The 14123-nt window shown below is 40.6% G+C and overlaps 1 protein-coding gene across 1 annotated transcript in view; it reads left to right on the top strand.

Moving 5' to 3' along the window:
- me1 (malic enzyme 1, NADP(+)-dependent, cytosolic) overlaps window positions 1-14123 on the top strand; it is an 84010-nt gene that overhangs the window by 47569 nt on the left and 22318 nt on the right. Inside the window, exons 4-5 of the mRNA XM_034612128.1 lie at window positions 9687-9762; window positions 11228-11389. Coding sequence (XP_034468019.1) covers window positions 9687-9762; window positions 11228-11389 — 238 coding nt within the window. The remainder of the gene's footprint in view (window positions 1-9686; window positions 9763-11227; window positions 11390-14123) is intronic.

Below are 14123 nucleotides of genomic sequence, written 5' to 3' on the forward strand. Positions count from 1 at the left end.
TGGCTTTCAGGTAATGTAAAACTGTGAAAGGCCCTTTCCAGAGCCAGTGTTTGGTTTGTCCATTGTGGGCTACTGTAGAAACCCTAGACTGTGGGCCCTATATAAAGATGGACAATGCATCTCAACTCCCTCCCACTGGCAATTTTATTTATAAAGGGTTTATTTATAAATTTATTTATGTGGGAGCGAGCTGGAATCAAAAGTATTCGAGCTACGTACGACACTATCTTGAGATTTGCAGCCAGCGAATAGGGGATGGAGCCACAGTAGCGTGATTCTGCAAACACGTGTTCTCTACCATTTGTGAGTTAGTCTCAGCTGTCAATCATGATTTCCCCCCATTTTTATAGTGTCAAATAAATCATTTAAAGCAATCAAGATGCTTTGGCTTCACTTTTGGGGAGCTCATTTCCTCCATCTTTATATACAGTCTATAGAAACATGGCATGGCTAATCCAATGAAAACCATGTTTCTTTCACGTGATTATATATTATATATTAATTAAAACATAAGTATGAATAGTATCTGCCTATAGACCCTCCTTTATTACTAAACACTGGAGCTTTAAATGATCTTGAGAGCATGAAGATGTGCAGTGAGTCACAATTGCACTTTCATTTTTATGTAAAACAAAATGATTTGAACTTCCTCTTTAGTGTCATATACTACACATTATATATCCTCACCAATAAGTCATGAAGATTAGGAAACTCTTAAAGCACTTCTCCATCTGTTTTATAGTGGACAACCCCTGAAATCGATTCCATCGTTTCCTGTAAATGTCAAAGGGAACACATTGGACCATAAATCATAGTCGCCCATGCTTCATGATTTAACAGCATTCTGTCTCCCATCACCAGTGAACTGTGTGTCTGTTTTCCATGAAAATATGACCTACTTGAATTTTGGATGATTTAGGTGTTCCCATATATGCACCATGTGATCTGGTCTCGACCACTGTTGCTAACACAAAGCAGCATTTGCAAATAAACATGCTTCAACTGTTCCTTGGATAGTTACTGACTGAGGCAAAACCAATGGCTTTTGAAAGTGACTTTGCATCCCACGCGAAACATAATTGGCATGCCCCAAATCTCATGTGTGAGAAGGCGAGTGAATGGAAAACCTGGTTGCAGATGGTTGAAAGTCATCTAATAGCCAGCTGGGTTCATCAGGTCTGTGCCTCTAATTCCTTTAGCAGGGCCTTTGTTCTGGAATGGGCCTTTTCCTGCTATTTCTTACCCCATGAGTTATGTAAGGTTGGCTGAAAAAGAAACTGAACTTCCACAGCAGTTGTCTGGACACTTGATTGCCGCTCCTTCACCCAGACATCTATAGCAGACGACAGCCTTTGAAACCCCGGAGCCCCACACTGTCTGGTTGCTATTTTCATCACCTGCAGTTTGGCCCGTTTCAGAGATTCAGTCTTTTTCTGTTTGGCCTCAGCATGTTACCCAAGGTGATGAAAGGCTGATCAGATTCGCTAAACTGTGTTCATTTTGGCTTGAAATTCTCCAGTTTCCCCTTCTCTCTTAGTTTGGAAAAGCTTCATAGGGAAAGATTAGCTGTTGTGTGGAGACCCGGGCTGATTTCAGTGGGCTGCAGTGGAATGAGGTGGGGGTGGGTTTTGGTTTTCTGAGGCCAGGGACTGGAACTGGTCCTCACTTGTGTAAAGAGAGAGCGTGATTCAGGCAACATGTTGAGTATTTGTAATGTGATGGAATCCTGTCAAAGTCTGAGCGTGCCATCGAGGGTGGGAGGGAGAAGAAGAAGAGTGCATTGTCTATGGAGAGTCGTACTGTATGGAGAGAGGAAGGTGTGAAGGGAGAGGAAAAAGAGGAGACTGGAAAGAGATTTCCTGCCTGTCGTGTCTCATTTCTGAGGGATAAGAGCTCTGTGTTGAACAATAATTACTGGGTACTGTTTTCTTGCTGCAAAGATAAATTCCTAGAAATAACACACATAAAAACATTCAGATCTCCTACACAAGTGTATTTTACTGATTGAACAATCACAGAGAACAGAACATGTGTTTAGACAGAAATGGAGACATGGATTATGGGCGGGTTAATTGTGTTTATTGCGCGGATCTTAAATTATTCACCCACTATCCGAATCCCTTTGTCGTTTTATATATAAATCTTCTTCTTTTTGTGTTTACAGAGCACTTTTTCCTCCTTCCAGAGCCCTGTTGTATGTTTAGTTTCTTTAACGATCATCCTTTCCATTGCAATTAGTTATTTTTGAACTGGGCAGAGTTAACATCAGCCCAGGCTGCGGCATGATCGTGGTCATTGATTGGCACTGCCAGACCCCCTTTTGAGTTTTCTTCTTCTCCTCTACTGGTTCATTCAGTTGCTTGGCTGCTTCATATGTGCTGCAGGGTGACTGTGTTATTTTTAATGCTGACAGCTTCACTACCATACTTGCTTTGGAAATTACCAGTATGAAAAAAGCAACAAGTTGTGAAGCTACAATATTAAAACTAAAATAAAATTCACTTCGTCACAAGATATGATCTAATCTCTGTCGTAAAAATATCTTCTTCTCTTTCCATGGAAAACCATTGACTTATTAAATACCACTCAAGAAAGGACGCAAGAAAGTTGAAACCGGTGGTCTCATTGCTTAAATAGTGTGCCGTCAGTTCATTCTGCAGCTTGTGGTCAGATACCACATCCAGTCATATAAATGTCCCTGTCTCCTTGTGAGTGTACTGTATGTCTGTGTGCTGGGCTTTAGAGGATGCTGTGCTCAGCTAATAACCATAGGATGTCAAAACCCACGGTGAGTAATAACGACTGGAGAAAATTGATCTTCAATGCGAATTAAAGCACGGAGCAAAATCCAAAGCACTGTTTATCCTAATATCAATGGCCATGGCTGAAATGTTTGGTTTACCTTGACAGAGACATAACCAAGACCCTGCTGTAGCCAATAATCAGCCAAATCCCTCTGTGTCATTGTTTGTGCCTGCTTTAGCTGCCGAGTAACCAGGGTGTAATAAAAGCCTCATGTTGATTAGAATTGTTTTATATCCATGCTTGGAATGTCTGTATGGGCGGCAATGTCATTGTGTTGGTCTCTGTGGGTCTGCATCTTTGGTCCAGACTGAATCCTACCAAGTTTGGTGTTCTGCATTTATATTTAAACTATCAGATTGCCATGGAATAAAGTACAGATAATACAGATATTCATTTTCCTGTTTTTCAATCAAAGAGACAACTCCCCACATGACCAGAGTAGTCCAATCTATTCATTAGAGTTTGTCTAATTGTTGATCTAATTTGACAAATTGAAGTCATCAACTGGCAATGACTGAAACAGGATTACTGTTTCTTTAAGTGAGTCATTGTCCCCTCTTAGGTTGTTGTTTTATCCAGTTTTAAAAAAGATAGAGCCAACACATTACTGGTAATAAATACTGGCACATCAAAATCTGTGGTTTATCATAGTTTAACTCTTGACCATTTTAACCCTGACCAAGCAGTGTTGACGAATATATTATGAATCTATTATGAACATTTACATATTAAACTGTTGTTATTGGCAATGGAATGTTTTTGTTTCTGTGGAGACCTGTTTAACTTCCCAACTTTAATAAAATTATATCTCAAATTTCCCAGCAGCTGGTCTGGCAGAAGGATCCAGTGTGTTAATTTTGGAGTGACGCTCCTGTTTGAACCTGTTTTGAAAAGCCACGGATCTCCACCAATTGAATAAATGTGTTTCTTTCTCTGTGAAAGGCAGACAGTACCTTGGCTATTTCTCAGCCTTTATTTACCACAAGTGTCGTACTGTGCTAGTGGTCACACTTCAATGATTATCCACTACATGTTCACTGCAGAGGCCCATTTTATATAGACACAGCTCAATGTAGAGCAGGGGTGGGGAATCTTGCACCGTATACAGCTTGCAAGACAGGTTGACCTGGCCTGCGAGACAATTCATAAATGCAAAAAGAAAAAGAAATTGACAGCAATTTTCTTTTTCACGGTGGTCCCCTCCTGTGGCTGTGCAGCATGTCATCGATGACACACATAATGACAACTGTCAATGAAAAAAGTAGGTGCACAACGTGCGCTTTCCCAGAGAAATGGGACTAACAATTATTTTTGGTCAAAGCAAAGGTCAATCCAAAGGTTGCATCATTACAGCTGGAAACACTCAGCTTAACTGTATGAGTTGCAAGGATAAATATGCTTGGACAAAGTTAACACTCTTCAGCAGAGTTTGGGCACCCAACAAGCAGCTTTCACAAGACCACATTCTCACCGAGACAATGTTCTGCAGACAATTTTTGTATTTATTGAGCTTATAGCTAAGACGCTGAAAAAGAATATAATAATATGCTGATAAAGTCAATTTGTCTTGAGGAAGTCATCAGTTTTTTCTCTATAAGGTGATATACAGGCTTATATTACACAGTGCGCTAAATGTGTTTAACTATCTCTCACTTTCTATGCTGCTTTGCGTGACTTGCATAACTCTTCATGTTGCATAACCATTTAGACACGGTAAGTCAGCTATTTCAAACAGCTTGGTGTAAATGAGAAAGTAATAGGTCTAACAGTAACAGATTTGTGGGTCCAATGGCAGCTCCAGCTGGCTGACAGCTGGAACAGGTACAGAGGTGTATAAACAAAACTCTATGAGCAAAACTCTATGAGCAGTGCATGGTGTCAGTTATAATGGGTTGGAAATGAACCGTATACAGACATATAACTTACTATATTTAGTGTTTAAATATTTTTATAGAGTAATTCCATGTGGTCATGATCAATTATTTACTCTGCACACAGAAATCGTAATATGTGTTTTGTACTCTTGATTGTGAAATAGTATCTCTATTGTCACCGTTGTTTGTCTGCTGCATAGTTTTCTAGGCAGTGGTTGCCAGTCCGGGGTCAGGATCCCCTACATTTTTAGGTGTACAAGTTCATCACACAGATTCAAAGCCAAAATACATTTCTACTGCACAAACCTTTTTGTATTTTTCCCGACTCCATTTTTGAATTTTCCTACTTGACACAAATTTTCCACTGTGGAACTGGGTTTGGATTTATAGCTCAGTGTCAGGTTTCACATACTGATGGCTCCACTGTGAGGCTCAACAAAAATCGTACTTTTATCATATTCCAATAGTAACCATGGTTATATTCTTTTATCAGCTTTGTCATACAGGACACTAGTGGGCTATGCACCTACTAAAGTGCTATCCAGGTAACCGATTCCCTTGTATCATTCCCGAATAGAGGGTATAGAGACCATGGCTCTGCAATACGTTCTTTCATTCACTGTGATAGTATAGCATCTTTGGCAGTGAGCAAGTGATTTTCAGAGAAAAATAAAGCCTTTGCTAGACTTGTGTTTTATCTGTGAATCTATAAATATCCTTTGAATAGTTCTTTCTTTTCTTGTATCCTGGAAAGATACCATAAATTCTGGTATTTGAAGACATATAAGTTTTATGTGACCCATTGTTTTCGAACTGTGGCTTTGCCCATCAACAGTTACATTTGCTCTCTGTAAAAGTGACATTTCAGAGGCTTTTACAAAATGTCAGGCATTTGTTTTTTTAAAGTGAGAAAGTTCAAGTTACACACAGAAACAATACAGGAATTGTCCGCACTTAGTTGACATTTACCTCCTCCCGCTGGGCAGAGTCCCAATCTAAGATGTTGGCTCTGTTCACTTCCAATTAGGGCCCTTTCAAACAAATACCAAATTTTTTTCATTTTTTCTCAGTGAACACCGACCGACTATATGTGTCTGCTGGTGCAGATTTTGGGCTTAATTATATTCAAAAATCTCATACTGTTTGACTGTGACCTTTGACAATATTTTCACAGTCTTTACTCAGTGATTTGTGTCCATTGTGTCAGTTGAACATTATGTGGCTCGCTAACTGAGGGCGCCGAGCACAGGGGAGATTAAGGTCATGCCGTTGGGGTGAAGAATGGCGGTTGGTGGTGTTTTGTGTGGACACGGGTCAACGATTGGAGGCGGGTTTCCTCACACAGAAAGCAGCTTTTCCTCTTGCTGGCCCCCTGCAGCTTTTCCACAGTCCCCGGGGTGTGTTTTGTGTTGGGCCGCAGGTCAGTAGTGCTGCTGTTTTAGGCCATCAGGTTGTTTTCTTTAGCCCCTCTGTTCTCGCCACACTCTCTTCCAGAAGGAGCCAGACATAGCTCCGCGCTTTGTGGCACTCCTCTCATCTAGAAAATGAGGCGAATGCTGTTCATTGTGGTTGTTTTAGGAGCAACATGCTGACATACATGCACCAATACAAACACACATGTGCATTTAACTGTCTGAGCATCTATATAAAAAGAAATATGTTGTTTAAAAATAATTCCCAATCAAGGCACTTCATTTAATAGAGATCATTGGAAGTTATGGGTGTCCGATAACGATAAGCAGCTGATATTTTAGATCCTTCAAATATTTTTTCATAAAATTATATTTTCCTTTCTTGCTCTTGTGAGTAGAATAATTGGTGCTAGTTGCATCAGAGTTGGTTGTTATGAATTTACAAGTTGTTTGAAACTCACAGACTTGAATTGGCTCTATAACTTTTGCAATTTGATTAATGACAGAGTTTGTACGTCCTGCCATCTGTTGCTTTTCTTAACTCTTTTTTTGCAGAATGACTCTAATAAAGTTTGCCGAGTGTGTTTTTGTTGCTGGGATATGGTTCAGGCCTGCATGTCGTTGGCAGCTGACATCCAAAGCTTTCAATACTCAACATTCTGTGTGGCAGTTAGTTTGCCAATGGTGGTTAGTCGTCGATCTGTCATTAACAAACATAGTTTGTAGATGATGGTGTTTTGAGCAACATCCATCCTTTAAAAGCCAATTAGATTAAATAACATCTAACAACATATGTTATGAGGCTGGTGGTGTCTGTAATTTGCCTCATTTTGACTTTAGTCATGCATTTTTAGGCAGCTATTCTTTACTTGTGGTGTGGTGACCATGCACTCTCAAAGCATATGTGCGGTAACCTTTCCTATTAGACATGAATGCGTGGCCTCCTATGGCATCTGTTTGATTTTTACAAAGTAAGTGACATACTACTATACATACTTAATATCTGCTCGCACATCACTAGATAAGATAACTAAAAGTAATTCATGATGGTGACAGTTGCGACAAAGGGACTGTTGAGTTTGTTGATATGCCTGCAGGCAGTCATTGATCACAACAGGTTGGTAACCACTGTTGTAGATGGTTATGATTTTTTAGTAGACTAGAAATGATGCAGGACATGATCTGGTTTTGTTTTCATGTTAACCTAACAACCATACAAATATCAGAGGGTGGAATTTCCCCTGAACTCTCAACTGAAATTCTAACCTAAATTAGCAGGCAAAATGACTTCACTTTGCAACTATGTTCTCACACAAGTTTATAAAACAAGTATTTTTTTCCAATTTAATTTCTCTCTCCCACGGTCTAAGCACAGACACATACAGAGCCTGTGGTTCTATGGACAAAAATCCGTCCTATCAAACACATCCACTTGACACCAGTTCAAAATTCTTGGTCTGAAAAGACCATCATTATCTTAACAGGCAGTGATAACGGATTTAAAACAGCAGGACTTCTGACATCATGAGACACTGGTGATCTGCTCTTGATACTCTTGATACACGGCAGAATCTCTGTACGGAAGTGGTTCATGTTTATATGTCTTGTTCGCTCTGCGGGACGGTGTCGCAGATGCTCCTGCAGTTCAACTTTAACATACTCATCAGGGGCAAAAGGTCATGAGGTCACCACCTCTATGAAAGTACAGAGGAGCAGAGGATGAGAATTTCAGGAGCAGAGGAATAATGGCAAGCTGAACCCAAAATGTTTTTGGTGACATTCAGGTTGACAGATTAGGATTCATGTCGAGCCTGCCTGTCTGCTCTGATCCATCTTGTAAAGTTGTTTTCCAACAGTCGTATTGTGGGGTCAACCTTTCAGCCCCACTGCTGCTCTTTCTCCCAGAATTCCTCATAATGCTGTTGCTGGCAGTGGCTCACACGCTCAGCAGGCCACTCCTTTTCTCCGCTCCTATTCCTCTCTCACTCAAATACATTGTATAAAGTCAAACCTCATCCAGCTTCCCACAGCTCAGACACAGACATGACCCTTTAGATGATCTACCCATGGTGCAATTCAAACAGCACACATTCGTTTTCATGTGTAGATGTGCTGATATGCAGATGTGTGAAATTACATTGCCAGAAGTCTGTGTCTGTGACCTTTGTATGACCTGCAGAGCTTTTTGCATAGAGGGGATTGTGTCACTTTTAAGAGCTTTATAGTAAGTTTCTCTTCAAATCAATTTTTTTCTGCCATAGAGCTGCAACTAACTGTTTGATTAGTGATTTGACTATGCAGCAAAATGTCAGAGAATAGTGGAAAGTGTTCAGTTTTGAGTGTCTTTTTGAAGCTTTCTTCAGATTTATAATGTGTGACACAGACAGACGAGTGTATGCACACACACACATGCATGTTCAAGAACACAAACACATATGTATACACCACATAAACACCAAATCCAACAACAAATGTCACTTTGTTCTTGATTCGTGGACAGACTCACTTTATTTATGGTCTATCTCTTGTTGTCTTTTGTCTTGAAAAAGAAAAGAAAAATGACTGAAAACAATCGGTCGGTGTGAAAGGACCTACAGTTCAGGGTGTGAGCTCAGCCTAACTGATTACAGATTAGACAGGGAACACTGTTTGTTTACCAATGTAGAGGAAACAAGCCCCGCCCTGGGACCACTGATGTTTCTTGCCATGCATGAGCTCCTCTAACATTTAATTATAGTCATTTGCTCAATAACAGATTAGCTATCATACCAAACAGCTCAGTGTGGATAAAATAGATTGTTGTAACTTGGGAATCTTTCTCTTTTTTTTGGGGTGTTGAAGTGGAAACGATGCGGAGGGTTTATTGTACCTCATCTCATGCCCGGTTATCAAAAGCATTTCTATGTGACATTTTCCTGTCTCTTCAGATGTCTCTTTTAACAACGTCTCAAACTGTTTCCAACTGTTCGACATATCTTCAACGTTTCCGTCCAACAGTGTTGACCTGGGATGGGTTTTTACATTTATGAGCAAATAGTGATGTTTTAACTGTCGCTGGCACATGACCGAGGTGTTTCCTCCGTATAACCAGATGGATTGGTCAGGGTAAGAAAGACGCTGCAGCTGGACCCCACGTGCTGAGATGATCTCTTTATCCTGGGATTGTCACAGAAGGAAGGAAATTGATGCCAGGGAGCAAGGACAGGAATGAGGAATGAGGGTTGGTAAGAGGGGTGTGGTACTAAACTGAGACCCTCAAGTGTCCAAAACAAACTCACTACAGAGGCTTGAGGATCAGGGCTAAGCATTAAAATCCCAGGTACCATCAGTATTCAATAACGTTCTTGGTTAGAATAAAGAATGGCAGAAAATATTTAACCGCTCTAGTTCAAACAGTATCTGAACTAAAACAGCTTAAAGTTTGTAAATGTTCATGAGCTATTTGAGTTCTTGTGTTGCCATTGTTTTAAACAAGGTTATTTTAGTGGCAGAGTATAGCATGACAGGAGCCTTGGGTGTGAGAAACAGCACATAACCCTGTGGTTCCTTTTGGATATTAGTATTGAAACTTATCTTTTTTTTTTCTGTGTTGCAGGGGGCTGTTCATCACCATTCATGACTCTGGACACATTGCTTCACTGCTGCAGAACTGGCCAGAAAAAGACATCAAGGTAAATGACATCTGCTCAAACAGTGGCATTTACTCTTTGATAATAGATGAATATTACTACTGTACTGGTCTAAATCTTAAATAGTCCATAAGAAATGTAAAATTGTCATTATTGGATTATATAAAATACAATATGTAATGGCTTAAAGGATAATTACCAGAATAGTTGTAGTCAACAAATTGTTAAATTTTTAAAGCATTTTTAGGGCAAACAATGCTGAGTGATAGACTTACTGTAATGTAGTCCTTAATGATATACAAGTAGTATTACAGTCAAAATATACTCAGAAAATACTTTAATATTGTTATCTGAAAGTACTGAAAATACAATTTTCTCTATGATTGTGAACTGATCGAGGTTGACCGGATACTGTCTACATCACTGTGCAGGTATATACATGCCCATTTTAAAATGTGTAAAGCATAACAACATTGAACAGGGTTAAAAATAAAATATCTGAACAAGATTTAATAAGAAAAGTCAGGCAAGAGAAAAAATCTCTTAATTAATTGCATTTGATAATTATGGTGACATTTCACAGTATATAATAAAACATGGTGTTTGTGCTTTTTCTTACTATACAATATAATGTTTAAAAAAAAATACAGTGTCAGACACTTGCATTAGGTTGTTATCAATAACAGTTAATGTGTATGGATCAACATTGTGCAAGTCATGATATAGTCATATTTAGAATGACGAAACCGGCAGGCATTTCTGGCATGTCAAATATTCCTGCAGCCTCAGACACCTGTTCACAGCTGTCAACAGCAGGGTATTTACTTCAGGGCTGACATGCCGCCTCTCATTGTCAGGGTGGTCTTATCGTAAACTCATCTAATATGCCTTACGTTAAACATTTCAACGGAGAGACGCTAACTCCGAGGCAAGGTCCTTCAGTTACATATTAAGACGTGGTATTTAAGGGCACAATGGGTGTGGTCCTCGTGCCTTTTTAGCATTCGTATGGGAAAAGCAATGACACTCTTTAAAGCGGTCAGAATGTGGGAGGAACACGGCTGTTAGTCCTTTGTGCCAAAGATTTGTACGTCACACTGATGGTGGAAAAATAAAAGACTCAGAACGTTAGGAACATTTCAAATTAAACACTTCTGCTGGTGATATTAAGTGTTACACAATTGATTTGTTTCATGCCGTGGAATCTACCCAGAGGAACTTATTTATTGCTTAATCGGTAAAGTGAGTGGAAAGCCAGGAGAGTGAAGCAGGACCTGGCTCACACTGAGGAAAATACTCATGGTTCTGGGTAGCAGAGTGGACTTGGTTTCAGTGAAGAAGGTTTAAGTTAAGAAGACAGTGGGGTGGAACTGCTGCTCTCTTAATTTTCTCTTTAAGCTGTGTATGATTTCAAATATTAGTACACCTTGTGCAGCCTCACTGACAGATTTTATGCTAGTTGGTGTGGCAGGTGCACAATATGGCTGACAGTTATCTTGATTAACAGGCGGTGTGTGTGACTGATGGAGAGAGGATTCTGGGATTGGGAGACCTGGGCTGCCATGGTATGGGCATCCCAGTGGGCAAGCTGGCTCTCTACACAGCCTGTGGGGGTATGCCTCCACAGCAGTGCCTGCCCGTCATGCTGGACGTGGGCACAGACAATGAGGTAAGAATTGTGTTCAAAAATGACTGTTTACAGAACTACAATCTACTTGTTTTATACATACAACGTATACAACCATCAGTGATGGAAAGTCATTTATTAAAAAAAATTACAGAATGAATAACGCAACAATATATATGAAATTGATCAAATTAGCTTGACTGAACCAGACACAAGGTAACAGGACTGTGACGCCGGGTTCACACCGGACAAGCAGCGCAGTGCAGCGCCAAGAAAAGCTGTCCGCCTCCTTTCCGCCTCCATGTTGTTCACATCGGCTGCGAAGCGCCGCGCAACGCCGAGGACGGCTCGTGCTCTGCAGCGATGGTTTCGCCGTCTGGTCTATTTTTTCCTCTCGCCGTGAGCGTATCGCGCCGGAAAACACACTGAAAAACGATATAAATCACATATTATATATGATATAAATGATCAAATATGCATCCCATACTTTGGATTTCCTTGCTGTTCTCCTGGAGTTTCAATTTCCCCGATTTTTTCCCTCACATGATGAAATTTCCCCATCTGCCCATCCACTACAAGCACACAAGCAGACAGACAGAGAGAAAGAGAGGGGTGGGGGGGGGGCTGAGAAAGACCATCATCATTTCCCACGCATCCGGTGTGAAAAGCCAGGCGGATGCGCGCGCGAGAATTGCGCTGCGCGGCGCTTCGGGGTGCTTCCGCGGCCGGTGTGAACCCGGCGTGAGTCTCTACAGCAATGACCTCTTTCCTGAAAAAAATGAACTTAATATAACCAGGATACAGGAGCTGACATTTTGTGCTTTTGACATTATTAGAAAATGAAAATGTGGACATAGTGCGATAAGAACTACCTAAAATGACAGAAACCATCTATGAGAAAATGTATTTAATGTGTACTTTGACTTTTAAGGTTGGTCCATGTCCCACCCAACATGCTTAGTGGGAGGTGGGGTTTATGACCTGTTCTGTAGCCAGCCACCAGGGGGAGATCAAGATAATTTGGCTTCATCTTTGGGGAACTATCTTGGCATCCATCTTTTTATACAGTTTATGGTCTCCAAGCCATACTGATGGGTCTGTGAGGTGGCTTAGTAATTAGTGCTTTGAGCTAAATGGTAACATTAGCAAAACAACATGCTAACAAGGACAATGCTTACTTGTTATGTTTCTAATTTTAGTGTAGTGTGTGCATAATTAGCATTAGCACAAAATACAAATTAAATATACAGGATATAATGAGTTGATATCATTATGTTTCCCCCAATTTTTAAGTTTATGGTAGGTGACCTTTACACCTCAGATATGTAGCTTCATATTTACTGTAGAGTGTGGTAATTCTTTAGAAAAAGCCATCAATCTATCCATTTTCAGCTGCTTATCCGAACTTGAGGTGCAGAGGCAGTAAGCTAAGCAAGATGTTCCGGGCACCCCTCTCCCACCCTCTACAGCTCCTCCTGGGGGAGTTTAAGATATTACCAGTCCAGATGGGATATGTAGTTCGCGCAGCATGTTCTGGGTCTACCCCTGGGTCTCCTCCCACCAGCTATACTGGTTTGATGCCAGAACCACCTCAACTGAACATCAACAAGAAACCAAAAGGCCTATTTCCCTTTCACAGTGTACACTGTTAAGTGTATGGAATGTGTTTCCATTGTTGTATTCCACCTTCTTCTCTAGTGAAGTATCTGGATTTTGAAAACATTTACATCATAAGAGCCTTATTATATTAAACCTTCACTTAATTAACAATGAAAACCAGACTTAACTTAAATACTGAGGGAAAATAGCTATTCTTCTATTCTATCTTGCCCACCTTGTTATATAACCTAGTTACCTAGTAAGCATGTGCTGTTCCTGCTGAACTCTCAACTCTACTGCCCCAGACCCTTAAATTCCAAATATTGCTCCAAGAAATGTTTTTAATGCCACAGTATAACATGCCAGTGCTGGGAAATGCTCTTAAGAATCCAGCATAGCCAGTTAGGTCTCACCTCAGAAATAGCCAAGAAAAAGAGAACAATTCTAATACTCTACAACCAGGAAACACCCTTTACATAAGTGAGGTAAGCAGCTCCATTGACGGATGCCAGCTGGGAAAGCACCTCTCCCCTGTGAAGCCTGTGAGAGTAGCAGCCAACAGAGTAGTTGTTATCCACCTGGTACAGTGGTCCTTGTTCTCTATGGCAACTCCGAGAGATGATTCAAGCCCTGGGCAGGGAAGCATGAGTGTGTGTAGCCTTAAACAGACTAAGAATAGTCTGTGTGCCCTTCTAAACACAATTATCTGTCTGGGCCAAGGGTGCGGCCACCTCAGTTGCGTGTGTGCCCAGCACAACTGAGCTCTACCTGTCAGGAGCTGTCCTTCATTTCCTGATAGTCTCCAGATGACTAAGACTGTGGAGTTCAGTTTCATTTCAAGCAAATGTCTCAAATGGATTAGGGATGAGAGACATGGCTGGAGAATGGAGAATAAAATGAAACAAGAAGAAATATAAGTAGCAAAATGGAGTAGTAGTCAGAGCTGGTCAGAGACAAAGACAAAGAAAAACCTTGAGGTCATGCAAGTGATGGCCTCTATAATGGCCTGAGATCTCTCTCTCTCTCTCTCTCTCTCTCTCTCTTGCAGTACTTAACCTGAAGCTTCATCTAAAAGTCCTTGGACTACTAAGGACAACAGAAAAAACAGAAAACCCATAAAAGATATAGCTACATTACTCGTTTTGTGCCTCTGGAACTGGATTTAGAGCAAAATCTT

Source organism: Hippoglossus hippoglossus, chromosome 16 (assembly GCF_009819705.1).
Source record: "Hippoglossus hippoglossus isolate fHipHip1 chromosome 16, fHipHip1.pri, whole genome shotgun sequence".
Classification (NCBI taxonomy): Eukaryota; Metazoa; Chordata; class Actinopteri; order Pleuronectiformes; family Pleuronectidae; genus Hippoglossus; species Hippoglossus hippoglossus.